The sequence below is a fragment of the Rosa rugosa genome, chromosome 3 (assembly GCF_958449725.1).
Source record: "Rosa rugosa chromosome 3, drRosRugo1.1, whole genome shotgun sequence".
Classification (NCBI taxonomy): Eukaryota; Viridiplantae; Streptophyta; class Magnoliopsida; order Rosales; family Rosaceae; genus Rosa; species Rosa rugosa.
In genome coordinates this window covers 56803408-56830772 of record NC_084822.1, presented here as the reverse complement: position 1 = coordinate 56830772, position 27365 = coordinate 56803408, and the positions used below count along the sequence as shown (strand labels likewise).

Here is a 27365-nt window from a genome sequence, read left to right as displayed (position 1 = left end):
CCGTTTGCCACCTCTACCTGTTAGTTAGAGTACATACAATAATTGGGAGGTTGATACAACTAGTGAAGGAACAGCATTAGGTAATGCCGTGAACTAAAGGGCTAGAATGACGATATCAAGTATAAATATAGCGCCCGAAGAGGAGAGAAATTAGATGAAGAAGCATATTATAACTGTTGATGTTTAATCACTGAATCCCAATAACAAAAAATATCTATGATTTGTTGGTACAAATTTGGGGCTTAACAGTATTCATTGCATTTGGGAAAGGCTAATCTTTCATATTTGTTCTAGCATGAGTACTAGTATTTGGCTCTTTGCTGTTATACAATGGCTTGTAACAGATTACCATACTTCAAGCTCCTAGCTCCAGAAGTCCAGAAGAAATTCTCAGACTCTGCATTTTCTATTCCTGCATTCAAACAAAGGAATTTATGGAATCATGTGCAGCGGTCAGAGGTACAATAGCAAAGGGGGAAACCATGGTAAATAGTTAGCTTAGGGGGCCACTTATACATCAATCCCTCGGGGAAATACAGAAAGTCTCTTCAAGCGTCAAATTGAGTGGTTAGCTATTGAGTTTCTAACCTTAAACCTCTTTCTGGGAGCTTCATCGGAACTGAACCGAGAATAGTGTTGCTGCTGCCTGGGATATGTTGTGGTTTCTCGTGCCCTGCTACTGTCTTCCTGTGTTTGATTTCTCGAGTTTCGGAAAAATCCATCCTTGTCCCAAGCAACCTCATAATCAGCCTTCAACTTAGATCCTTCCTGCAACATAGCGCCATGTTTTGTTACAAACTTAGAAACCACAAGAAAAGTGGCTAGTCAATGATTTCAATATAAAATTCAATACAAGTATTTGGAGCACCAGCTTTCAGTTAGCAACATCAAATCTTAATGCTTGCAACCTAGCATATTGAATTATTGACAAGTTGATTGACGATACTGGTTATATCACTCCAAAACTCTAATGAAGAGAAACAAACTGCCTACCTTTTGCAATGAGCGGCCACAAAACGCCTTGAAAGTGTTGCAGAAGTCCTTGTGTTTCTCGAACTGAACCACAATCTTACAATGGAGACCTGAAACCAAGTCCCCATCATCCTCATTCGCATCCTTACCTGGATCATCGTCCTCAGCAACATTAAGATTCCTAATGATTGTAAGTAAAAAGGAACAGCAACAAGAATGATGCACGATTAGCTAATGTCATTAGACTGGGAGTGTAGACACCAAGGAGGATACACATGAGAGTTATTTCCAAAAGAGCAATCCAAAAACATTATAATGCTGATACAGTTTCACATTTTCCAAGTTCTTTTCTTTTGATGATTTAAGCTTAACTACAGAGATATTTTTAAGCAGACATTTGGAGCTAAATTATAGCAGTCGAACAATCTACACTAGATTAGAACACATAATATTTTCTCTGTAGCTTTCTACAATATGATAACAGATAGAGCAAGAAAACAAACACATTGACATGCCTTATCTTCCCAAATGTCGAAAAGATGGTATGTGTAACCAGCATTGAAGGCTTAGACGAAACCCGTGGCTCTGCGAACCAGCGTGAAGGAACACCCCTCAGTATTATAGTATCAGTCTCTTGCTTCCCACCCCTCGAAAACCCTGCCGGAAAAAAAAAAAAAAAGAGACAAACTTTCAAACCAAATCCATTCCCAAACTCACTAAAAATCAAAAATTCAAACCTCATTCGATTTCCAATCCCACTACAAACCTCGATTTCCGAAAGCGTAAAACTCCTCCCAACCTTTCTTCATCCCCTGGAAATCATCCGACTCCGGAACGGCGACGTTTAGCTTGAACTTAACCCCTTCGAGATTGAGCTCAATCCCATCCATCTTCTCCACAATGTACCTCCTCCAATCACTGAACTTCTTCTCCACCTCCTCACCCTTCCTACTCGTCTTCCTCAGAAACCCTAGGTCGCGAATGAAGATGGTACCGGAAGCTACAGGGTCGTCCCGCTTCCGCTTCTTCAGGTCCCTCACCCGTCTGATCTTGAGATCCTCCTCCGGAACTGTGACCGGATCGGAAAGCGAGTTCTTGAGGAAGTCAATTAGGGTTTGCTTCATCTTCCACTCGTCAATCGGTTTGCTCACAACTTGGCTCGACGGATACACCGTTATATTCAGCCGGAGCCGCGGCACCAGTGACAGACCATTCTCTATCTCCACGGTTTCAGTAGGAGAAATCGAATCCAACTTCAGCGTGCTCATCTCTCTCTCTCTCTCTCTCTCTCTCTGCAAATTAGGGTTTTGAGATTTTAGAATCCAACAGGAACAGTCTCCTGACAACACTCGAAATCGCATAGGGAAGACGATCTGTTATTATGGCGCACACGGCGTCGTTTTGGAGGCCTAACTAACATGACAGGATAATCCTCTCTCACTTTATGACGTGGCACGCGTTTATTTAGCCAAAAATGAAAAGTATATAAGAAGAGTCCGGAATCACAAGTCAAATGAGAAACCGATAGAGAGAGGAGAGAAATGGGGATACTGTGCTGTTTCGACGGAGGCAATAGTAGCGCAGAGAGAAAAGAACAAGAGAGGTTGGCCTCTGCAGAAGTTGTTGCCAAAGCTGCCGAAGCCGCCCAAAGAAGGTTTCATTTTTTTTTTTTTTTTATGTGATCCATCATATTGATATTGATTAGAGATTGAAATTCGTTTATATACTGCGGCTATTTACATTCTGTTTGCAACGAATTTTGTTCTATGATCTGAATTTTGGATATATAAGATTGCTGTTTCTTTCCTCTTTGATTTGAATTTTGAACTTCATCATAGTGAAAGCTGGAAAAATCAAAAATCAAAACTTTTATGAAACTGGCTCGGAGAAATTATCGTGATCAGACGTGGCTATGAAAATCTATGGATAAATATAGCTGCTAAACCTAAGAGCTGGTAGAATACTGCTTTTTTTTTTTTTTTGCTTTTTCATTTGAACTTGTGGACGTCCAGCTGAAGGCACTGTATTCTTATCTAATCTTAACTAGTGTCATTGTTTTGAGATTTTTCCTAGTGCCCTGCTACCTTGGCTGATCAGAATAGACGTGGTGCATTATGATCATCTTGTTTATCGTCTTCATCACTTCTATCCAAATACAATTGCTTTGTAACACCAATTGTCGGCATCATTTCCTTAAGTCCAATCCAGCCCCGTAGTGAAACTTGGTTTTGTTGTTAACATGAAATAAAATTTGAACTGCATGCAGTCTTGAAATGCTGCTTATTGATATGTGCATATTTACAAATGGGAGAGTGCAGATTCTGACACATATCAAGGGTCATGATTACACTTTGATAGGCAGCGATGGAAATGGTTGGGTAGTTATTATTAATTACTTACACTGAAATGGTTATTGCAGGCAAGAGGAATTTGAGAAGTCTGCAGCTGGTAGAGCTGCACGTGCACAGCAACAGGCGGCTGCAAAGCAAGCTGCCAACTCCAACAAAGGCGAACCAGTGTTAAAGGTATTGTATTCCAGAATTCTTCTTGAATAATTGATGCTGGACTGAGCCGCACTATGAAGTTAGATTATAAGGCCAATCTCTTTTGCTTCTGTTATAGTTTAGTATGGTGCAGAGAAAATACTAGCAAAAATGATGTCATTATGTCCAGTTCTTATGTTGTACAGTTTGTACTCACTGGTTTCATTTTGTTTTGCCACCGCTGTACTCTAGATACCAAAGTGCAATGTGCATCTCTGCTGAAATCAGATTATTCATATATTTGACTGTTTTGTTGGTTTTGTTGATGCAGTGGTCAATGGGATGAGGCTGAGTCTTTTGTCTCTCCAACAACTACATTTTTGTAAGTCACCCAATGGCCCATGTTACCTAGTAAACTCTACAAGATTTCTCCAAACAATGATCTTGTGATGAATTCTATTTGTTGGCCAATTAATCAAATGAAATTTATGGAAATTCTCCCAATCTTCTATTAATTCCTTTCTCACATATTATGTTTGTTTTGGCTGCAGTTTGTATTATAGAGATTCAACCTTATTTTGTGGATTGCCGAGTTCTTTTCTGCCAGCTCCAAACATTCTATATCTCCAAGGCTCAACGTTCAATGTAATTTGCTTGTTTATTGTATATGGAATATGAGGAACACAATAAGAGTTTCATAAGCTGTTTCAGTGTCTTGCTTTGGTCATTTAATGTGTTTCTATGCAACAAATTGTTGATTTTAGAAATCTTTACAGTTACTCCACCTATCGATTTGTAGAATTGGACTTCGAGCTAGTAGATATAGCCATTACATGGAATGTGAAATAGAGTGCGACACAAGGAAGTCACCAATTTTGTCAGGCATACTGCTTTGCAGCCTCTGATCGTCTGATGAATAAGTGAAGTATATAACATTGGCTGATTAAAGCAAACCAATTTGAGATTAACATTATCAAAGATAAAACTTATTGATTACAAGAACAAACTCTTTAACCATGTGAGAGTAAGCAATACCTCTAAATCGTGCTACTCTTTTTTGATTGTTTAGACAGCTGAAAGTCTGAGCTTCCAAGCAATGAAATCTATCTAATCTTAACTAGCTAGCTACGCTTTTCCTTTTGAATTTTGAATTTTGACTATTAGACGAATTTGTGGGATTCTAGAGGGGCACAGGGATCCTCTGCTACCTTCACACCCACTCACCTAGTTAGGAGAATGCGCATTATGAATGATCGGTATACTTGAGTTTCTATAGGCCTTCCTTGGATACTGAAACTCCAAAAAGAACAGAGCAAATGATTTTAAATTGATGTTGCCTAAGACTTTATAAAGCAACTACTCATGCGACTACAAAAAATAGAATAATGACTAGGATATACTGATCTCACGTACCCCTTGATTTCGATAAGATGGACTAAAGTAGCCAAGATTGCTGTACATTTATAATACTTGGAATATGCATAATAAGTCTATTACTCTTGAAGTGGTATGCTTAAGACTAACTGCGAAACCATTGTTTACACAAAGCTTTGCACCGGAGCTGACAGCTGAAGCTCATATGCAGCCTGGAAAAATTCTGCTGCTTGCTGCAATGAGCCTTCCATTTTCGACAACATTCCGAGATTCAACCAAGCCTCATGGTTTGTGGGTTCTAATCGCAGAGCATTCATTAAAAAGCTTCTTGCAATAGGGAGTGATCCAGAACCGAGTTTCATCAATACTTCTGCAGTTGAAACGATGCTTGGAACATAATCTGGCTCTATTGAAAGTGATACTGAGAACGAAATGAGGGCTTCCTTGTGCTTGGATTGAGCTTCAAATAACGTACCTGCAAATGTGTATAGGGGATTAGACCTCAATAACTTTTTCCATCTTGACATAAACCACAAGATGATGGGGGAAATTCCTATGTACCTGTCGTATGCCAACTTTGAGGAGAATAAAACTCAATTAGCTTGGCTTTATTGATACATATTTCTGCATCAGGCCACAAACTAAGTTTCGTATAAATGGTTGCCAAGTCCCTCCAGGCTTCCTTTTCCAAGTTTCTTTCCAGAATTGCCTGCAGAACAAAGAAGGAAGACTTTAACAGAGAAGCAAAAACCTTGGTGCCTTCAAAGAGAAACTAAGGAATACAAACCTCAGGATCTAAGGTCCTTCCTTGCTCAAAGTTCTTTGCTTTTGAATTCCTTTGTGCTTGAACAGAAGCTAGCAACATTCTGTAGGTTTCTATTGCTTGCTTGGGATGTTCCTGAGCAATTTGAAGCACCGCTTTCAGTCTGAGCAGTTCTAATTGATCTCTTCTTCCTGCTTCATCCAAAGCAAAATCCACTATGGCTTCAGCATCATTGAATCGCTGCTCTGCAGAAACTACAAGGGCTAATAGCTTCCAGCCGTGTCCTGAGCTGCCAGCCACCATATCTGAGTACTTCATTGTATAACTGAAAGCTGCATCTAAATTCCTTTGCACAGCATTTTCGAGGCCAAGACTATACATTACCTCGGGATCCCCCTTCCCATTAAGAGCAGCATGATTTAGAGAGTTCAAAGACTCTCTCTGAAAAACCATTCTTTCAGAATCAGATATAGATGCTCTTGCTGCACCGCTATAGCAAACACCAAGAAACTTATGTGCTTGACCCATGAAATGCTCGCACTGATCACTGACCAAGTCAATAGCTTTACGCGAAAATTCTATCCCTTCATGAGCATGAACCGTATCTAGGGAACATAGCTTTGCTCCCAAGAGAAAAGATAGGAAATGGGGCTTGTTCTTTGCTTCGGAACAGCCGGCAACCTTTTTCAAAAGGTTCAGTGCTTCTTCATTTTGTCCACAGGCACTGTAACAAAGTGCAAGCAAGTACCATCTCTCAGCTCGACCATACAACCCCGGAAGGGCCTGCTCGAAATGATTAGCTAATAATTCGAACTGTCCAGTAACAGAAAGTGCATAACTCAAATGATCCATAACTTCTGAATCCCACTTTATTTGATTCAATGCCACCTTTTTCATAAGTATCAACAACAACAGGATTGCTTCTTCTGTACTGTTCTTGGGTGTAGTTGGACCCCATACTTGCAGCTGAGGTGGAAGGCTTGCTTCTACACCACTATACAGTAAAGTGCAAGCTAAGCTTTTCTGAACACCAGCCAACCTCTCAGGGTCCAAATTCCATGGCTTGATCAGAGCCCGGCGATATGCAGTTATCGCTTCTTCAAGATACCCTGCCTTGGTCCACAAAATAGGGAGCAACTCAAGTGCTTTGTGAAACATTTCTTGCAATTTACAGTCCTCACCAATTTCTTCAGGCATTCCGTTAGGCAATGCCAATTCAACTGTGTCAAGAATAACTTTGCATTCCTTTGCAGCCTCTGATGAATAAACAAGCACATAAACATTCACTATTCAATTCTAATCAAAGCAAACAAATCTATACTAATCTCGAAACTTTATCAAAGATAAAACTTCCTATTGATTACAAAAGCAAACACATTAACCATGAGAAAGTAAGCAATACCTCTAAACCTTCCCAGCTCCCCCAGTGATCTTGCCTTGAGCAATATTGCCTCAGTCAGTAAGCTCACTGAATGCAAGGACATCACATTGAGCATCACATAGCTATCGCCTTTCACACGCGGTTTTCGGTGCCTAATTCTCTCGACAATGGCCTTGGCCATTCTTGGGGTTAAGTTCCTAATGTCAATACCCTGAAACACCTGAAGAGCAGCATCAAAATTCCCTCTCTGGAACTCAAGCCTCCCCAACAACGCCCTAGCTTCCTGAATTTACAACAAACAAGCACACCAATTAAGATCAATAACCAAATTTAGATACATTCTTAAGTGAAATTCAGCTGATAAACAAAGAAAAAACCCACCTCATAATTCAAAGATAGAGCTTCTTTGAGAGTGGACTCAGCCTCATCTACTTGAATGTCATCAAATTTCGAGCCCAAGTCCCAATCTCCGATGGTCCTCGAAGATAGGCCACTCGCCGAGAAGTCCCTGGTAGCCAATGACTCCGGCGACTGAGGTGGCTCTTCAAACTTGAACTGCTCTCCTGAACAAGCACACAACATCTTCTTCCCACTTCACCCAATTCACTATTTCACAAAATGACCCAACAAAAATCACTTCTCTGTGACTTGTTTCATGCCAAACACGTCGCTGCCATGAAGCTAGAAACCATTAGAGAATGTACGGATTCTACAATGAAAACAAAAACACAAACCAAGTATGGAGATCCACAATGTAGCATAGGCCATAACGAACAAGAAATGCCAGTTTTTAAAAGCAACCCAACAAAATCAGAGGACTAAAAAACACATATAAAGACGGTGAAAATAAAAGCGGAGAGAAAGACCGAGCCTTGTAAAATAGAAGACACAATGAAGTTGAAAATGGCGAGACGAACAGAGAGAGCAGAGGTTTTTGTGAACTTACCCAAGAAACAAAAGCACAGGCCAAGACGTGTGATTTGTAGCTATTTGAAGAGAAAATCTGAAAGCCACCTCTCTCTGGTTTTTAGCCTGGGGTTTCTGGGTTTTCAGAAATTTTGGAATCTTTGGGGTTTTTCAAGTTGAATAGAGCCAATGCCAATGCCAATGCCAAGTATGTATGTGATGCTGGTGGGAAAACAAGTAAGATAAGCAGCTGGGTTCAATGATGTGGCTCTTTGCTGCTTTCACTCTTATTCTTTTTTTACTTTTCATCTTCTGACTTTTGGTAGTACAGAAAGTTTACTAGTCTAGGCAAAGCTGATTGAAGGGACACATTTAGGTCATAGGTGGGTTTTAAGAAAGTTTTAGTTCATGTTAATTGAGCACTCATAGATTGGCAAAGGTCTTGGATTAGTGTCATAAATATGTGAATCCAAATATTGAGTGGAAGAAATTTTTTGACAGGAGAAAGTAAAGAGCAGCTTTATGTTGAAAATTCAAATATTTAGATTCTTATGTATTTTCTTTTTCTGGCTGTATCCAAAATATAAAGGAATTACATTTGGCTGAAAATAATAGAGGTGCCCATACCACTGTAATGTAGGAACAGTTTCAATTCAATATAGCTGGCTAGGGCTAACAGCTGCTGGCTTCTGCAAATCTCATGTGTAGTGGTTGTAGGTTGCTGACTTGTCTGGGGACTGGGCTGGTTGGTTTTTTTTTTTTTTTTCTTTTCAATTACTTTTTTATTCAACTGTCGTCACATGATATGATGATAACATGTCCAAGGCCACGAGTACATGGAATGACTTGATCACAAAATCCACCAGTTGGTGTTTTCAGCATTAGCTCTCTACACCTATTTTACCTGGGTTGCTTTGCAGTAACTTTTACCTTTTCCTTTTTGTGTCTAGGGTCATTGCTTTGAAATTTCAAATTAGTCATTGCTGCTTGTGGTAGTTCCACTATCCAAGATGGGAACTTTGAAACACTTCTATTATAATCACCCAGTTTTGAACTTGAATGGATTAGTATATAACATATTAGCATTAAGAAAGAACAGTACATGATGGTACCATCATTAGCTTATAGATCATAGATAAGTTAAACCCTTTTTAAAACTGATTATATATTACATACTTTCTTGTCTTCTTGTTTGAAATCTTGCTTTGGCATCAAAACAGGCACGATGCTCAAGAAGAACGAGCAGACCCCAATGTTTATATGCCCCAATATTCCACAGGAAACACCATGCTACGAGATTGGCGCATCTTATTCAAATCCAGCTTGATTTTTGGTATCAACACAATCAATATTTGACCACTTTTTTCTTGTAAAAATTACCTCTCCCCAAATTACCTATGTCTGTTTTTCTTAAGAAAAACACGTGAAGGGTCTTCTTCTTTTTCAGATTCTCTCTCATATGTAACCAGAGATTCTAGTGTTCTGAGAAATTGTGCTTGTCGTTTTGTAGCTTTGTGCAGATGGGCCTCTGACACACCATTGTTAGGCTGAGGCCGAAGAGAGTCCTCCCCTCAGCTTTCTTGCTTTTCTTTCTTGGAGTCCCACTCTCACCTCCTCGGTCATGTGACTATTTTCCTTTTCAATTATGGTTTACCAAGTATTAAACAAAACAAGTGAACTGCTCTTAACAGCTCCCTTGGCCTCCAAATAAGATAGCAGCATCTTCATTAACAAAAGTAGTTAGCTTACTTAGCTATCACCATCCCAATGCATGGATTTTAGTTTAGTTTTTTTTTTTCTTTCTTTGGCTGAACATGGATGTTTTTTTTTTTTTTGGTAATTGCTGAACATGGATGTTGGTTGAACAAGAAACCACTTGAAGATCTGAAGTAATGCGACCCAATAACCCAATCTTAAATTCTAGGGCCAATCTGATCTAAACAAGGAAACGCAAGTTAAACTACTTTTCTATACTATAAGCGCAACAAGAACTATGAGCTTGCCGTTAAACCCTAATATTTTTTCTTGCTCAAGTGGAGCACCGCCATAAGTACGTATATATGATAAACCACGACTTTGGTTTGCAATCTGAGAGCATAGAAAAACATGGAGAAGAAGAGAAGAATTATCAAACTTGACCATCAGGATTCGAAATCGGAACTTCAAGTCGAGGGATTTAAAGAAGATAGGATAAGTGAATTGCCGGATTCAGTACTTTGTCACATATTTTCGTTCCTTCCGACTTTATATGTGGTGTGGACCACCGTTTTGTCTACGAGATGGAACAACTTATGGATTTCTGTTCCGAGCTTAGATTTCAACCAGACGGATTTCCCTGGACGCCGAGGATGGCTTGCATTGAGGACATTTGTAGATCGCGTGCTTTCAGTACGCGACTCATCACACATTGATAGGTTCCATCTTTTTTGTTGTTCTTTTGGATTTGAAGAGAAAGATTTCCATCTTTTTGATCCCTGGACATTCACTGAGAACAGGAATGATGTTTTTAAACTTGACTTTTGTATTGTTGCCGATCATCGTCTTCGGAAATTAGAGTTGAGATTGTCTCAAAGAATCTTTATTTACAATACAAAGCTTGTTCTAGACTTGGTTTCAAAATGTAGTATTACTCCAGGTTGTTTCCCAAGTAGTCTCAAGTCCCTCAGTGACTTGATGGGATTTCTTAATCTCAACTTTCCATCAGTTGAAGAAGACATGGTTATAGATGGCAGTTTTAAACAACCTTTCGATTACTACATCTCTAGAAAAGAACTAAAGACATTGTTAACAAGTTTCATCATCCGAGATAATGAAGAACCACCCACCATTTATCTCAATGCTCCAAATCTCGAAAATCTTGTCATTCAGGGCCCGGCTAAAGATTTGCCTAACTATGTTTTGGAGAATGTATCTTCCTTGGTAAAAGCTGAGATTGATCTCCCTTTTGCAGATTGTTTAAGTCCCCGGGGAAGTTTGTTGCTGAGTAGAATATCCGGTGTTGAATATCTGTCTCTTTCAGTTCCTTGTGATCTTGTGGCAAGGTCTATTCCTGTTTTTGAAAATTTGAAGCGACTGAAGCTATTTCATCTTAGTAGCCTTGTCTGGTTAACGGAGTTTCTAAGGAGATCACCTAATCTAGAGTATCTTGTTCTGAATACTAGTCACCCCAAATGGAGGGATGCAGAGTATATACCAGGATATCTTAATGAGAGATATGTTCAAGGATTTGCGCCGTTCAATCCACCACAAACTGTGCCTAATTGCTTGTTGTCGCACCTCAAGACTATCTCATGGAGTGCTTTCATGGGAGACAAGGAGGAGTGGGAAGCGGTGAAATATTTGTTTAAGCCCGGTGAAGTTCTCAGTAAATTTACTATTTCAGCTTATGTACAGGTCACAAAAGAGGAAGCTAAGAAGTTGTGCAAAGAAATTTTAACATTTCGTAAGTGTTCAAAGACTTGTGTGGTTGAAGTTATCTAGGATGTTTCTGATCGAGCTGGTCAAAACTGATTTGCAGGCTGTTACTCCTGTTAGTGAATGATGAATGATGCAGTAATGCATGCAGGGGTGCAATTTTGAAGTACTGCCAATAAAACTTTTTGCAGTACTTGTTTCATGTTTACAACATTTATGACAAGACTTCCATTCTCTAACCTCCTTGTCTAGAATTTTGATTCTTCATTTCATGAAAAAGAGGATCCAAGAATTGATTATGTCCATCACTGCTTCTCTTTATAAATTATTCTTGGGAAAAAAATACAAACAGTACCCAACTTAAGGCCGACTCCGAATTTCTATACCCAAGTTTCTGAAACTATCACAATGGTACCTGGAATTCCCAACCCGACCCAATATTCATACACGCCGTCCATGACAGAGTTAATTCTTGTGCCAGGTGCCATGGGTTAAGGGATATTTTGGTCACTTCATTCACTCAGACTTTTTTTAATATTTTTTTTCCTTATCTCAATTTTTTTCTCCTTCTGGTGATTTCACCAAGAGAGCTTTTGGGTCCTTATGCTCAGCTCTCTTTGCGCCTGCTTCTCTCTTTGACCACCTTGGTCACACCTACATCACCCGACTCTCAAACCTTGAGCACCACTGCCATCAATTGGAGGAAAATCTTCCTCCATGCCACCACCCATATCCATGTAAGGAGCAGCGCCTCCCTGATATATCTTGGCAATGATGGAATTGCAATTTCTTTCGAGCTCATTCACCTTGTCATCAAACTCTTCAGCCTCAGCGAGCTGATTGCCGTCTAGCCATTGGATAGCCTAATCGATTGCATCTTCAATCTTCTTCTGGTCTTCTGCGTTGAGCATGGAAGCAATCTTCTCATCTTTAATGGTGTTCCTCGCTTGAATCTACACCTTTGGAATCAGGACCTTCTGGTGTTCGCAATTGAGGTCGGAATCGGCACCTCCCAAGCCTTACGACTTTGTTTTCTGTTTGTGTTTCTTGTTGTTTGGGTTTGGCTTTTGGCCATTCTTTTTCTGTGTTTAGATTAAGGTTTGTTTGCTTGATTGCTTTTGTATTTCCTACCTAGTTGCTGGGTTTTGTTGTACTATATTTTGAATTAATGCAAGTTCTTGGTTTTGCTTGATAGCATGTTTCTGGGTTTGTTAGATTTGAATGGGGACACGAGAGAGAGAGAGAGAGAGAATGAGTTTTCTGGGTTTCAATGAGGACGAAAGAGAGAGATAACAATACCTTCTTTTTTAAAAATTTCTCTCTTCATTAATTATTAATATTATTAATTTATTAATGCTAATTTTAAAAACTTAACCACTTGGTCGGATTTACCCCTAAAAATACGCCACCTGGCATGTGGCTTAACGCCGTTATGGACGGCAGGTATGAATATTGGGTCGGGCAAAGTATTTGGGGTACCATTGTGATAGTTTCAGAAACTTGGGTATAGAAATTCGGAGTCGGTCATAAATTGGGTACTGTTTGTATTTTTTTCCCATTATTCTTATTTGCACGTAATTCATAAATCTTCTTTTCTTTTTAAATTAATGCAAATAAAATTTAATGATCGATAGTGTAAACATCACATTTAACTTTAACGAAAACCATAATAGCTCTTTGGTTTTTAAATACAATCACTAATATTTTTGAGTTTTTTAAGTATTGTTCGTTTTAGCTGAATTAGCCTAAACATGTTTGGGAGATCGTAATCACACAGAGAACACAAAGTACGTAGTTCACTTGATAATCGGGCTACATCCAATTTGATGCCGTGGAGCTTCCCATGAAAGTGAAGGTAGGGAAAAACTTTCTTTGTGGTTTAAGCGTGTCTTCAGTATTTAAGAGTCGAGAATCCTATTACAACCCAAGTTGCATATATAACAAGTCGGATTAATTAAGCCTAAGAGACACGATACAAGTCAGGTGGTATTAGATTAACAGCCGAGATTTCACATTGCACTTCAGTTTTTTTATTATTAAAACAATATCTTCAAGTCAAGTGGGATAAGATTAGGAGTCGAGATTTCACATTGCACTTCATTGTTTTATAATAAAGTTTTATTATTAAAACAATATCTATGAGAAATAGTGTTAACTTGGTCACCTAGGTGAAAATAACCAATATCTCTGAAAAAAAAAAACTGAAAAAATTACATGTGTGAGATCTTAGCATATTGCATACAAAATTTCGTATGAACTCGTCAATTCACATGGTACACCAATGGATTAATAGTATATGTGCATTGCAAGCGTTGCCAATGATACTCGCACACAAAACTGTCTATATGTGTGATATATTTGGAGCACTGCTCTCCTAGCCTATCCCATCCACTAATTAATTTGTATATATCAAAATAAAGGTATTAGAATTATTCAAATTAAATATTTTTATTTAAAGTCCTCATTTTAGTTTAAACTAGCCTTCATCATACATACTCTACATGTGTAATTTTTTTTTTTTTTTTTGAACCAAGTAATTCATTCATCTCAAGCCAGAATGGCACAGATACATACCTTCCCTTGCCAAACTCAAGGGCAAGTTTAGGACGTGGTATGCTAGCACCACCCATTAGACAACCAGTGCTCACTTATTCAGCGAGCCTAAGAACTATGAAAATTAACACATAGCAATTAGGCAAAGTTCAGAAATAAAACTAAACTAAATTTTCTCCTTGCCCATAACACTTGGGCTAGGAGGTTTGAAAGGAATGTAGAAGTGATTTTCTGATTCGATCCTCCTGGATCCCAAAGCCGAAACCTTGAAGAACCCGAGCCCAACAGTTTGGTCCACCAAAGAGCCCACAACCAAAGGGTACTCTTATCAGCATTGAACACCCCAAACCCTTTTGATTTGGGCACCCAGACTAATTCGGGCCACCAAATCCAATTGGGTCCCCAAAATGATCTGGGCACCCCCACTTCTGCCTCGTTGCCCATCACGGCCGACGCTGCTGTCGTCCATCGTCCACCTACTGTCGAACTGCTCGCAGCCAGGTCCTCAGACCAGATTGCCCCTTCGACGTGACCTGTTTTCCCCACCGCCGAACTCGACGCCATGGTCGCACATGCAGAGCGGTGCACGACGATTATCGCCGTAACCATCTTAGAACTGAGATCCGAGTATCTTGCCGCCGCCGCTTTCTTTGATCGAAGATCCCACTGCACTTTGCGTTGGATATCTCGCCCAAGCCATTCTTGCATCATAGCCCAACCAGAGACGGTCATCCTTTGCAACCCAAGCCTCAATCTCCACCCAGCGGCGGTCGGAATAGCCAGTGACTCATCAGAATCACCACATCCACACAGGGCCTTGAGGCGTCCCCTCGCCGGTCAGATTTTCCAACTGATCGCTGCCCGCCAATCGTTCTCCCTAATGAACTCACTCCGGCAAGGGCTGTTCTCGGAGAGGTGCAAGACCATTCGCACCCCGGAATGTTGCAGATCTGATCGGGTGTTCGTCAAACATGGTTGACATTGGAAAGCTGCACACAAGCTACGCGTGGCGGAGAGGATTATTCCGCTTAGGGTCGGCGACTTACTCCGATGTTGGGTCCCAATGCCGAAGCGGCTAGGGTTTAGAATTTTCTCCATGAAAGATAATTTTGATTTCTCTACATGTGTAATAGTTTTATTTATTTATTAATTAAGAAAATAAAAAAATAAAAAATAAAACAGTTATTGCATAGAGAAAAGTGAGGGTTGTGGGATAATTTTCTTTATAAAAATCTAGATTGTAATTGTCATATTTACCCTTCTGATTTAATTTTTTTCTCAAAGTTTTTTAATCTTTCAGGGTTAAATCTGTCTAAATTCTCATTTTTGGCTAACAAAGCCTATTCTCTTAATAATAGTACAGATTATCGTCGTAGTTATTTTTTATTATTTATTTATCTTTACTATTAGAAAGCCAAGCGCCTGTTATGGTGTCAACAGCTTCACGAAAAATTGAACTCCCCATATTACCCATGATGAAACAATAATCAACTCAGATGAAAATATCTACAAGGGTTAGTATAGTAAAATAAAGAAAAAAGAATAAGGGGGAACATTGGAGACAATCAAACTGCAGCACGCGATGTGGGAGCCACGTTCAAAAGCGGTTCCGCTTCAACTGCCGCAATCACATTCGATCAGTTCATACAAGTAGCCAATATTGAAGACAGAAAGAGAAGTTGGTTGATCAAACAAGAAAACGAAGAGACCAGGTAAGGTTATGCAGATTAGTACGTTAAACTATTTTTGATTTTATTTTTCTAGGATTTGAGAAGAGGTTAATTATTAGTAATGTTTGTTGGAGCGGGGTTTTAGACGAATTGCATGAAGAATGAATTCGTTTAGATGAGAAAGATATATAATTGTTTCGATTGACACGAAAGATGCGGTGCAAAGGTTTATCCAGTCTACTATGCAAGCACGTTCAAATCTGTAAGTTAGTCATAATAGGTTCTTGCCAAAAAAAAAAAAAAAAAAAAACCTACGAAATTGAATCCTTTAACCATTAAATCCTTTCTCCCATTCATTCCTCTACTTTTGTAGTTATTGTGCGTTTCCTTTGTCCCTTTTAGCATTTTCAGGATTTAGAACAAAGAATGCAAAATTATTTGGTATACTTTACTTCGACGAGTCTTGGAAAGATATTAGAAATTCAAACTAAAATCATATAATACCTACCTCTGATATGAATCCTGTAACTACAACATCATATTCAATTGTTTGGTGGATTTTAATAGATATCGGTTGTTATTTTCTGCCTTTTTATCTTTTCAGAAATTATAAGTTCACGCGCGCCTTGATGAGCGTTTTCCTTTTTCTGTGTCATTCAGAAAGTAGTACCATTCTTCATGGTGGTATGAGGGATAAGATGCATATTTGAATTATCCTATACGAGCACAAGAACGAATATATGCTGCTATATACTTGATTGGTAATGTACTATTTTCTCTCACTGTTCAAAGTTAATGATTATTGGTTACTGTTTTTTTTTTCCTTGGGTTGTTGTTGTTGTTGTGAGTACTGAGTACTGACAATTGAAGAACATCAATTTGATTTCTCTTATTTTTCTTTCCAACCCGTGCTTTTGTAAGCTAGGCATTCACTTGATACATTTGCTGATTTGATCTTTAATTTTCTTTGATTCTTTCTAGAGTATATTCTTTTGTCACAAATCAACTATATGTCTTTGTTTATAATCATCTATACTTCCAAATGTGTAACAAGAGAAGGAACACTGCCCTTATTCTAATTCATGTTAGTTGCTGAAGCTCCTAAGTCCATGGTTTTTGCATTTCAAAAACTGTCTTTTTTAATTGGTTCTTTGGTTATACTCATCTTTCATTAATGCAAGTACCTCCAAAAAGGTTGGTACTGTATTTTACATCTCTTTTTCAATTGTAGAGCGTTGGCTAATGTGTTGTTAGGATATTATATATTAACTTTGTTTCAACAGATTTGAATAGATGAATGCAGAGTGTAGGAAGTGGAGTGAGGAACAGGTCCAACCTCCAAATTAAAGTAAACGGACTGGTGGGAGGAAAAAAACAAAAGGGGACATTTTACTGCAATGGAAGAGGGCTGAATGACATAAGAAGAAGAAAAAAGTACTTTTCGGGTGATATGTAAAGATAAGTAATGGCAGTCATCTTCATTATTCGAGCACGAGGCATATAAAAGACAGCAATGAGGTTAAAACGGTTCCTCTCTCAGTTTATTCCTTTTAGGACCACCATTTGATGCTTTTGGTAATCAATTTTTGAATTATTTGATTCATTTATTTTGCTGATTTTTATGATAAATTGGTGTCTAACGTTATTTTTATGGGAATGTTTGGCTTTCACAATTTCAGTAAAAAAAGGGGAAGAGATAGATCATAGAACAAACACAAGACTTGAGCTATGGAGAGGCAATGAATCTCTTAATTTGGTTGAAGGTATTGTACTTACTGTTAGCTGGTGAGATTTGTTTCTGTCAATATTTCTGCAAATTTCAGTTTTTGTTGTTGTTGTGTACGTGTGTGTCATCTTTATATCTCTACTATTGGTTCTGAGGTGCTCAAAGGGTGAATTACTCAAGGGAATTACTATCTGCCACAGAATCTTGAAGATCAAGTCTGTGGATTTAATGGTATCTTAATTTTTTTATGTTTTTGTATATTGTTCACATAGAAGTACAATGAGTTAATTTTTTTGTTCCTTTTCTTTCACTGGCTTTGTTCATAACGACAATATGACGACTAATCAGCTTAATTTGCCTTTTACTTATGTAAGAGATCATGTTTTTTTGTAGTTACCTTCTTAATACATCTTTGGTACTGCAGAATCATTTGGCTTTCAAAGTCCACAAGCTCTATGGAGTATGGAAAGTTATAATTAATTTGGTTTAATTACAAAGCTAGGCTGTTTATTACAATTGGAGAATTTGTAATGCATACTGCAACTTCAAAGTTTTGATTTGTTCTCTTTGATGTAGTTGATGATGGTTGATGATTAGTTTTCCCGACTTTATGGGAAATCAAGTTTCATGTGCCATGTGAATTCGGTGTCTATAATAATGCCTTTTCTACTAAAGCAAGATAAAAGTTTATAAGTTCCAGGTTTTCTTAAATACTTTACTCTTACTACTATATTTTTTCTTAATTGTCTGTTTAGGTTATCTTTGTCACATTAGCTGCTAGCCTTTACAGCTTTAATCTTCTCAGAATTCGTGTGTATTTGCCCATTTTTGGTTTAGTTAATGTTCTTATGGTTGCTGCTTATTTTCTCAGGTTCATGTGCTTCTTTCCATTTTGAATTTTACTTTGGTTTCCATAGCCTGTTTCTTAGTTGTATTTGCACTTTGTTTTGTGCTCTATCTTACTGTTTCAGTTTTATGTTCATTGTAATTTTTCTTTCATAAGAGGTAAAGTTGATGTCCTCCTCTTCTATTATACTTTGTTTCCTTTATGTATTAAAAAGAGAATGGACGAATAGTTGCCGGATATTATTGGAGTGTGTGGATGTTTTCCATTCCTCTATACTTTCACTAAGGCAAGAAAATCAATTAAGTCGATATTACTGGAGAGAAATATTAGCCACGGAACAATAATGAACAATAAAACAAAATGCACGCGCGAGAATGGCCCTTCCGCATGCGCATGGCGCGTGCATGAAGGCTAGTTTCATGAAAAAGAGGATCCAAGAGTTGTCAATTAAAAAAAAAATACCAAATAAATGAATAATTTTAAAACTAAAAATCAAGCATATGGGCTGAAAGCCTGAAAGGCTTTATCCCGGTTTGTTCAGTTATAAACCTAACTTGCGTGTCTTCTAGTTTAGGGTTTTCGACTTGGAGATCTTTCTTCAGTTTGCTTAGGTTTTGCCTTTGGGTTTTGCCTCGCACCCAGATCGATCCCATCTCCAATCTAATGCTGAGAGAAAAGAAACGAAAGCTTCTTCGCATATCGTCACTAAGGAAACCAGATCAGAGACAAGAACTGCAACCTAATTTTCCATGCAGATTCCATTCACTCCCACAAGTCTTAGTAACAGACATTCTCTCAAGTCTTTGTTTCAAGACGGTCGCCATATGCAGGTGCGTTTGCAAAGCATGGCTTTCTATTACTTCCGCCCCCAATTTTGCTCATCTCCACTATTCAAAATCTATCGACAACCTTGGTTTTTTGAGCCAAGCAAACCGGACTATCACCTACATGAAAGAAGAATGTGCTACTTCTGATAAGTACATAGAACTGACTCTCGAGGATATGTTAAGAGAGAGGTTTCCCGCTTCTTTATATTTTCAGTTTATAAATTCGTGCAATGGTTTCATTTGTTTAGAAGGAAATCAAGGAAGGAGTATTATAGATGAGAAGAGCTTTTATGTGTGCAACCCGGTTACGGGCGAGTTCATCACTATCCCGCTACCTAAGAAAAAGTATATAGAATCGGATGCATTTGTGGGACTTGGTTTTAGCGCTGTGACCAATGAGTACAAGGTGTTGCAGACGAGCACCTCCGTTAACGACCAGGGGGAGAAGGAGGCTGAGATTTATACAATCGGTAGTAGAGGAGTGTGGAGAAGTATTGGAAAGGCTCCTGTGCAACCTGTTGAATTACCTATGAATTCTTATTTGCACGGAGCTCTTCATTGGGTTCCATCGCTTTCAATTTGTTCTCCTACAGGCGAGTGTATACATTCTTTCGACTTTGAAAAAGAAGAGTTTCGACGACTACCCCTACCAAGCTGCATTGTACACTTGGAGGAGGCATGGAGGTTGGGGGTGCTACAAGGTTGTCTCTTTTTAGGTGTGCGAGGTGAAGAAAATTTTAACGAATGTGACGTGTGGGTTATGAAGGATTACGGAATCCAAGAGTCTTGGACTAAAGTTTTTGTTATAAAAAACTTGCAGCTTCATCCGCCAGCGCTAGAGCACTATAGACTATATTATGAACCAGTTATGTTTTTGAGTGATGGGAGCATTCTAAAATCATACTGTAATGAAGTTTTCATTTCTTATAACCAAGAAATGGATAGTTACTTGAAAATCGAAGGTTACTCGGGAAGGATAATTGCTTACCATCCAAGCTTTGTTTCCCTTTGCACTTTTTCAAATGGAGCGAAAGTTGAGAGGTACTACTTTTACTTTAGTGGCACAAGTTTCGGCTGTTTCGCTACTTTTTTTTTCTTTCTATTTTTATGATCAAGTGCGCTACATTTTTTGGTTAATTTTAGTTATTCTTTTTATCGTTGCAATTCATGTTTTGTTGGCAACATGACATTTTCAAACACATATATATGGCATATGAAAGTTTAATTTGGAATGATGATATTCAGCATCTATGTCTCATCCGACTTGAGAAGATGAAAGCTTGAACTTAATTGGAACCTCTTATTTATTTATTTATTTATCTGACTCTAGGTTTTATGTGAGCTTGTTTATGCTTTTTGTTAACAATGAATTTGTAAAATACATGATTATTGTTGCATGCTTAATTACCCTATGATATGCAGGATAAGAGATAGTAAGATGTATGACAAGCTGTGTGCTGAATTTTATGATGACTATGCTGGTTATGAGGTGGTGCCACCCCAAGATTCCGAAAAACGTAACACCTGCTCCGACCAGTCTGCTCTTGTAGAGGGTCTTTCAAAGGCCACAAAATCCTCTGTGAGTTATCATAGTTGATCATCTCACATCCTGTTTTCCTAAATCTATATGTGCAGTTGTTTTACTGATTTTATTCGTTTGCTGTTAGCGTCTCCTTTTTCTGAACAAGTTTGTTTTATTTCAGCTGGATTCCCCTTGGAGGATTGGGACTCAATGTGCTCGATGCGATGGGAACCTGGGTTATGTTTTCAGAGGCAAGGGGTTTGCAGTGTGTGAAAATTGCTTCGACAAAGGTTCCTTCTGAAGAGCGCACTTTAAAAGGCTCTTCCATGGCTTTCATAATCTTTCTTTTCGCTAAATAACGAAAATATATAGTAATCTAGAGAACAGTGTGGCTGAAACCTTTTGTTGAACTCTTATTGATAACTTTATTAAAATATTTCATATCAAAAAAAAAATTTATTAAAATATTTAACTTGAGCAATGGGATTTTTTCCCCTCATCTCTGTAGTATCAAACTCTCCTATTGTTCGTTAAAGACGTATTGATCGATTAACCCTTAATATGCTCTATACACTCTGATGGTGGATATTGTCTCCGAAACTTACCGAGTTTATATTCTAGCCTACGTGCCTACATGGTTGAGTAAGTCATCTAAACCCTAGCTACTATGTTAGACTTACATGAACATTCAAACGTCTACTATTATTATAAGCCGGCCCTTCCAAGAGTCCGTTTGTGTAAATCATAAATTGGTTGAATGAGTTATATATACATGTTTATTTTGTGTGTGTGTGTGTTTTTTTTTTTTTTTATACAAAAAGGAATTCATTAGATGTACGTTGAAGCCCTTCAGGCAACTCAAATAAAATAGCTCTAGAAGCCTGGATAAGAATGACATTGGACCAAAATTATTCATTGATAAGAGAATGTCCTATATTTGGTAAAGCATCAGCTGCAAAGTTCACTTATTTAAAGATATGGTTAAAAGAGATGCAATCAAAAAGCCTTGCCAGCTGTTGAATGTCACGGATGATCTTCATAATTCTCCAAGGTGGTGTGAAAGTACCTCTTACAAGGAGTCACCTTCTACATGAATACGTCTTAATATTTTGTGTTGATGCGTTAACATGCAAATAACCTAATTCAACCAATTCTATTTCATGCGAGTTTCAAATAGTGTAGGAATTTACATTTACCAAAAATTACATGTTCATTTTGTGTTAACGGGTTTACATATGAAGTGTTATAAAAAGTTAGTACTACTGGAATACAAATTCGTATTTTTGAAAGACAATGTACTACTGGAATATGAATTCACACTTACATGATTAAGAGGAAATGGTAAATCATGATTCCGATCCGCCTCATTACCATCTCTTCTGGTATGATTACTAGATCATAAGCCCAGTAAATTGAACTGGACCATCAGACCACTCAGTAATTCAACACACTTGCCCAATCTTACATTGGCCTCTTTTTATGGAGAAGACCTTCCGCTGTGACTGACTATCAAAACCCAACACATAAAAAGAAAGTTTAGAAATTGTCCTTACTTATTCATCATCAAATACCAAAACCACCCTACCCTCTCATATTGGTCAGCCGTATCATCACGTGGCACGGCGGATGTACACAAGTCCAAAGACCTCATCCACGTGAGTCCGTGCGAGTCCCTCATCCATAGCAATGGGTATAACACAGCCTCTCAAACCAAGCATAATAGAGAACTGAGAAAAAACCAGGTCTAAGGGGGGGTGTATTGTATATGGAATTAGTGGAACTCTTAAAGAAATCTATAGACTTTAAAAATCTATGTGTATTCAATATATACTTTTAACAGTTCATGAAAGTCTTGGGGTATTCAATTAGGATTTTTAAAGACTTCATGAATTCCACAAAAATCTAAGAGTATTCAATCAGGACTTTTAAAAATGAATGAATGTACAGAAGTATTCAAAATATCATTCATACTTATGGAATTAGAAAATTATGGATAGTTATGGACTTTGTTAGTGTCAAAATTGAAAGAGGTATTCAAAATATAATTTTTTTGTTTTTTATGACAGAAAAAAGTTTATAGAACAAAACCATGAGAGACAACCCCTCCCAGCTGATCCAAATGGAACGCTGGGGACACAGAAAGGTGAATACAAGAAAACCAAACCTTAGGATGAACATGATTATAAGCCAAAGAGGCTAGATGATCTGCAACAAAGTTCGTTTCTCGGTAAATATGCCTAAAGATAATAGATTGAAAAGCAGAAGCCAACATTTTGATGTCTCTAACCAGCACTTGAATTCTTTAAGGAACAACAGCTTTTCCAGAAAGACAATCTATCAATGACTGTGAATCACTTTCAACAATAACTTTCGATAAATTCTATAGCTGAGCTGTGTGCAAGCCTTCACGAAGAGCTGTAGCCTCTGCAACCAAAGCATTAGCTGATCCAATATTTCTACAAGCTGCTACAAACGGATTCCATTGAGAGTCCCTAATAATAAAACCTATAGAGGCTTGATTATTTTTAACAGAACCATCAAACTTCAACTTATTAAAAATCATCATGAGGAGGATGCCATTTAATGTGAAAAAACTTAGAAACTTTAACAGAAGAAGGCTTTAAATTAGCTTGAGAATAGGACTTACGAAGAGTAACAGCTGCAAATAAAGTACGGGACGGAGAAGTAATTGTATTTCTGAAAATCAAATTATTATGATACTTCCAAATAGACCACAAGATAACTAAGATAGATTCCAAAAGATCTTTGGAATTCCTAAGTTTAGAAATATGCTCTAACTAAGAAATTAAAGAAGTAGAGGAGTAATCAGGAATTGGGAGAGAACAAAAGGACCATACCTGAGAAGCAAAAGAGCAACGCAGAAAAAGATGATCTAGATTTTCAATATGATCATTACAGAAAGGGCACGGAGGATTAATATTATGATTAAAATTGAAAGTGAATCTCTCTTTTTAAGCCTACCTCTAATAAGCATCCAACCAAAAATCTTAATTTTTGGTGGAACATTTAATGACCAAATTTTGGAAAGTAAAGATGTTTTGGAACAATCCGGGATGCTATTATACTAAAGCCAAGACACCGATTTGACTGTAAACAAACCTGAACTAGAAGGGCCCCAAACAAAAGAGTCTGAATAGTTATAAATTGGAAGAGGTGTAAGACCTAGGAAATTTGTTATTAATTCCTAAATGTTTCCTAAGATTAATAAGGTGTTCGTTTGTACGATTTCGTGGTTCAATGGTGGAGTGGAATTATTTTCGGACGAATAATTATTCGAAGTGCACGTTTTAGGGGGTTCACAAAAGTTGACTTTTTATACATTTAGATTCTGTGAGAACTTCCTTCACGAAAGTCGTAGAGCGCGTCGATACGAGTTCGTAGACATGCGGAACGCGAGAATCGGAGTTCGTATGAAAAAGTTATGAGCAATTGGAAATTGGGAAAATTCTATAAATATAAGAAAATTTGGGAAATTTGCAAAGAAGGACAGAATTTCCAGAACTCCAGAAATTCCTCCCCATTTCGCTCCCGAGCCCAGTTTCACCCAGCCGACTTCGCCGGCTTCGTTCTCCGCCGTCCGGCCACCATAGGCCGAGATTCTTGTCCCTATCTCTTCGCCTCTGTCCCAACTTCATCTCCGTGAAGTTTCGCGGTGTGGGTAGGACCATGCAAGACGCAGCAACACCGAGAAGTAGTGGCGGCGCTGCAACAAATCGGCCAAATTCGGGGCTCACCTTTGTCCGGCCATATCTTCTTCCACAGGCCTCCAATCGAGTTGATTCCAAAAGGGATTTTGCTCGGCTTGAGCTCGATTACAACTTTGTAGAAGACATCGACGGGAAATAACCAACGTGGTAGCCGCTACAAGTCGAAGAACATGGTGCAGTCGAGCTGGAAATCACCTCCTTTCCCCACCGTCGTTCTCCCTCCTCCGGCCACCTTTTGCCGTGATTCTTGAGGGGATTCTGCACTTCTTGGGATGTAGATCATTTCCCCTAAGGTGGGTTGCAACGATTTGATCTGTGGTGATCGAATTTTGGAGTTTTTGAAACTAGGGTTTTTCGAATCCTTCGGCTTGCGAGGTAAAATTATACTTTTTGGCTCATAATCTGTTCATGGTGTAGTTATGAAAGTTTCAATTGGAGTTGAGATGAAGAACTTTCATGTTGGAAGTTTTGTCAAATTTTGACTTTGGTTTGGTGGCGGTGCCGCCACTATGGTGGTGGTTTCCGGCGACTTCCGGCCACCTCTGGGGCAGTTTCTGCTCCTCAGTGTGATCTACTCGTCGATACGAGCATTTCGATATATAGTTTGTAATTTTTGGAAATCGTATGAGCAAGTTATGAATTTTCCAAATTTTAGGGTTTTCGGTTCGATCGGTTTTCTATCCGTGAGGATTCGACCGTCCGATCGACTTGTAGTTTTGATGTGTTGATCGTATAAGTATTCCGGAGACCTCGGGTGGTCTCGGATGAAGTTTCGCCTCGATTGGCATTACTTTTGGATGGTTAGATTGATTTGGGAGTTCGGAAATTAATTGTTTTTAGTGTTTCGGATACTATATCGAGGTTGTATTTTATTAGGTGTTTGACGAAGTTGTTTAGACGGATTGTTATGCTTGTGTATCTCATATGGCGTGTGAAGACGCAGCAGGATATGGAGGTGAGTAAATCTCACGGTGTTTCGGTTGATAAATTAGTTATGTTAATTTAGTAGATTTAATTGTTAGCATGCAAAATCATATTTATCAAAATAAATCATTTGTTTTAAAATATATGAACTTGATCGACAACTGTTCATGGGTAAGTGAAAACAATGTTTTGATATAAAATGATTTTCGAGAAGTATAATTTATAAAACTATAGTTGGTATTAGTGGTCATTCCTGCGTGAATGACTACGTATATATATATTTACGTGGAATATATATATGGATTGAGTGGCTTTGTGATATGTATATGTTTGATGGTTATATTGTTGAAAGAGTGAATTGAAAATGTGGTGTGACATTGGTGAAGTTGTGTTTGAGAGTGTGATAGTTTATATTGTTGTACCAAAGTGGTGATCAAAGTGGCGATAGTTTATATTGTTGTACCAAAGTGGTGACCAAAGTGGCGACAATTCATCATGTGTGTGATTGATGTAATTGTATGAGTGTAGCGGTATACAATTCATCATGTGTGTGATTGATGTAATCGTATGAGTGTAGTGGTATACAATTCATCATGTGAGTGATTGATGTAATTGTATTAAAAGAGTAATTGGAGTTGATGGGTGATCATCTACTTTAGTCAAAGTCGATGGGTGAACATCGACTATTGACTTTGGTTTGCTGTTGATGGGTGATCATTGACTTTAGTGTGAGTTGTTTGACTTCTTCATTTATTTTCCTTTTCCTTCTAATTGTTGAATTTTATGTAATCTCCTGAACTAAGTTATATGCAGGGATTACTGTCTTTTGAGTTGTTTGTTTTAATGTAATCTCCTGAACTAAGTTATATGCAGGGATTACTGCTTTTGTATTGTTTGCTTTATTGTAATCTCCTGAACTAAGTTATATGCAGGGATTACTGCTTTTTGTATTGTTTGTTTTAATGTAAATTCCTGAACTAAAATCTATGCAGGGATTTATATGATTTCTTTTGTTTGTTTTCATGTGATCTCCTGAACTAAGTTTCTATGCAGGGATTACTGATTTTGCTTAATTCTTATTGTGGGTATAGTTGTGGGTTGTGATCTGTAGTGATTGGAAATGAGTATGTTTTCCTGGTTGTGCCGTTGAGGCAAAGGAATGGTGATCTGATAGATTATGGGGACGTGAAATGTTTAAAATATTGGGAGTTTTTGTATAGTTGGAGATTGTGGGAAGTGAGATAAAATGAATTGAGAGTCAGAGCATGTGGGTTTTAAGTTGGGTTGAAATTGTTGAGCATGTTATTGATTAATTTGAACTTGACGTTTTGTTGTGATAGTTGCATATTGTTTTGTTAAGCTAAGATGGTGAAAGCATGTATTTTGTGAAATTAAATATTGTTGCTTTAATTATCTCACGAATTGAGAAATTATAAGCATGAGTGACGTGAGTCATTTTATTTGAGTTTACTCATACGGGCTGAAAGGCTTACCGGGTTTGTTGTTTACATTCCCGGTGCACTATTCTATGGTGTATGGATTATTGTGCAGGCTAGAATATCGGGTGATCGTTATCGAAGCTGAGGTGGACTTTCCGTCACGTGGTGTAGAAGGGCGCTTATACTTGTAGAGTCTTTCGCTGTGTAGTGAGTTGGTGAGAGTGGTTACACGTTGAATTGATATTCAGTTTAATTTGTAAACTATTGTGTAATATGTGACTCTAAAGAACGAGTCGGTATTGACATTGTGAGTTCAGTTTGTTTGTTACTTAGTTTAAATGAAAAATTTTCTATATGTGTTTTCTTGTGTTTGTTCTCGCGTTTCGGATTTGAATTTACTTATTCAAAATTCGGGGCGTGACAAGAGGAATAGCCAAAATTTTGTCCACAACATCAGGAGGTAAAAGGGAAGAAAGTTTTATTTTGTCCCAAGTATGATTGTGAATAAACTCTACAACTTTAAGGGAATAGTTTAACTGATTCCTATCTTGAATAGGAATAAGACTAGAAAGAGGAAAAGAAAAAACCCAATTATAAGATCAAAAAAGAATCGATTCCCCATTTCCAACTATCCACCTAAGGCCTTGAGAAAGTAAATCTCTAGCATCCAAAATTCCTTTCCAAGCAACAGAATTAGAAGACTTCTTACTAGTTTCTAGAAAAGTAGACCTCAGTAAGTATTTTTTGGATGCCAGTTGTACCCACCAGTTCTGCGGTTGAGTCAAAATCTTCCAACCTAATTTAGCTAAAGCAGCTTTGTTAGAACAAGAAGTTGT

General features: G+C 38.0%; 4 protein-coding genes and 1 long non-coding RNA gene across 7 annotated transcripts; 3 read left to right on the top strand and 2 right to left on the bottom strand.

The window, feature by feature from the left end:
- Nucleotides 1-141: 141 nt before the first annotated feature.
- Nucleotides 142-2367, bottom strand: LOC133736792 (uncharacterized). The gene is made up of 5 exons (XM_062164392.1): nucleotides 1739-2367; nucleotides 1488-1629; nucleotides 994-1153; nucleotides 589-768; nucleotides 142-412 (listed from the first exon to the last, which is right to left on the bottom strand). Exons 1-5 carry the CDS (start codon nucleotides 2331-2333, stop codon nucleotides 407-409), a joined length of 1083 nt encoding a protein of 360 aa, XP_062020376.1. The 5' UTR covers nucleotides 2334-2367; the 3' UTR covers nucleotides 142-406.
- A 100-nt stretch (nucleotides 2368-2467) lies between these two features.
- LOC133736794 (uncharacterized) lies at nucleotides 2468-4241 on the top strand. The gene is made up of 4 exons (XM_062164394.1): nucleotides 2468-2626; nucleotides 3392-3497; nucleotides 3787-3837; nucleotides 4007-4241. Exons 1-3 carry the CDS (start codon nucleotides 2514-2516, stop codon nucleotides 3799-3801), a joined length of 234 nt encoding a protein of 77 aa, XP_062020378.1. The 5' UTR covers nucleotides 2468-2513; the 3' UTR covers nucleotides 3802-3837; nucleotides 4007-4241.
- Nucleotides 4242-4783: 542 nt separating this feature from the next.
- On the bottom strand, nucleotides 4784-8369 carry LOC133738715 (protein NPGR1). 2 transcript variants are annotated; one of them, XM_062166296.1, is made up of 6 exons: nucleotides 7920-8369; nucleotides 7355-7643; nucleotides 6995-7256; nucleotides 5617-6848; nucleotides 5391-5538; nucleotides 4784-5304 (listed from the first exon to the last, which is right to left on the bottom strand). In XM_062166296.1, the coding sequence occupies exons 2-6, from the start codon at nucleotides 7553-7555 to the stop codon at nucleotides 4994-4996; spliced, it is 2154 nt and encodes a 717-aa protein (XP_062022280.1). In that variant the 5' UTR covers nucleotides 7556-7643; nucleotides 7920-8369; the 3' UTR covers nucleotides 4784-4993. The 2 variants fall into 2 exon arrangements, with proteins under 2 accessions (XP_062022280.1, XP_062022281.1); XM_062166297.1 differs by lacking the exon at nucleotides 7920-8369 and having other exon boundaries at nucleotides 7355-7840.
- Nucleotides 8370-9985: 1616 nt separating this feature from the next.
- Nucleotides 9986-11359, top strand: LOC133737994 (F-box/FBD/LRR-repeat protein At3g26920-like). The gene has a single exon (XM_062165437.1). It carries the CDS (start codon nucleotides 9986-9988, stop codon nucleotides 11357-11359), a length of 1374 nt encoding a protein of 457 aa, XP_062021421.1.
- Nucleotides 11360-16142: 4783 nt separating this feature from the next.
- On the top strand, nucleotides 16143-17924 carry LOC133735488 (uncharacterized). 2 transcript variants are annotated; one of them, XR_009859055.1, is made up of 3 exons: nucleotides 16143-16277; nucleotides 16800-17034; nucleotides 17196-17924. It is a non-coding gene; the product is annotated as an uncharacterized LOC133735488 (long non-coding RNA). The 2 variants fall into 2 exon arrangements; XR_009859054.1 differs by having other exon boundaries at nucleotides 16800-17091.
- Nucleotides 17925-27365: the final 9441 nt, after the last annotated feature.

What these genes read in the sequence shown, in the direction of transcription:
- LOC133738715 (XM_062166296.1), bottom strand. Translation starts at nt 7,555, where the DNA reads ATGTTGTGTGCTTGTTCAGGAGAGCAGTTCAAGTTTGAAGAGCCACCT. An exon ending in GGAGCTGGGAAGGTTTAGAG is followed by an intron (nt 6,849 to 6,994) that starts GTATTGCTTACT and finishes TTTATTCATCAG; the next exon opens with AGGCTGCAAAGGAATGCAAA. An exon ending in GAAGGACCTTAGATCCTGAG is followed by an intron (nt 5,539 to 5,616) that starts GTTTGTATTCCT and finishes TTTGTTCTGCAG; the next exon opens with GCAATTCTGGAAAGAAACTT.
- LOC133736794 (XM_062164394.1), top strand. Translation starts at nt 2,514, where the DNA reads ATGGGGATACTGTGCTGTTTCGACGGAGGCAATAGTAGCGCAGAGAGA. An exon ending in GCCGAAGCCGCCCAAAGAAG is followed by an intron (nt 2,627 to 3,391) that starts GTTTCATTTTTT and finishes TGGTTATTGCAG; the next exon opens with GCAAGAGGAATTTGAGAAGT.
- LOC133737994 (XM_062165437.1), top strand. Translation starts at nt 9,986, where the DNA reads ATGGAGAAGAAGAGAAGAATTATCAAACTTGACCATCAGGATTCGAAA.
- LOC133736792 (XM_062164392.1), bottom strand. Translation starts at nt 2,333, where the DNA reads ATGCGATTTCGAGTGTTGTCAGGAGACTGTTCCTGTTGGATTCTAAAA. An exon ending in TCGACATTTGGGAAGATAAG is followed by an intron (nt 1,154 to 1,487) that starts GCATGTCAATGT and finishes TACAATCATTAG; the next exon opens with GAATCTTAATGTTGCTGAGG. An exon ending in GTGGCCGCTCATTGCAAAAG is followed by an intron (nt 769 to 993) that starts GTAGGCAGTTTG and finishes GCTATGTTGCAG; the next exon opens with GAAGGATCTAAGTTGAAGGC.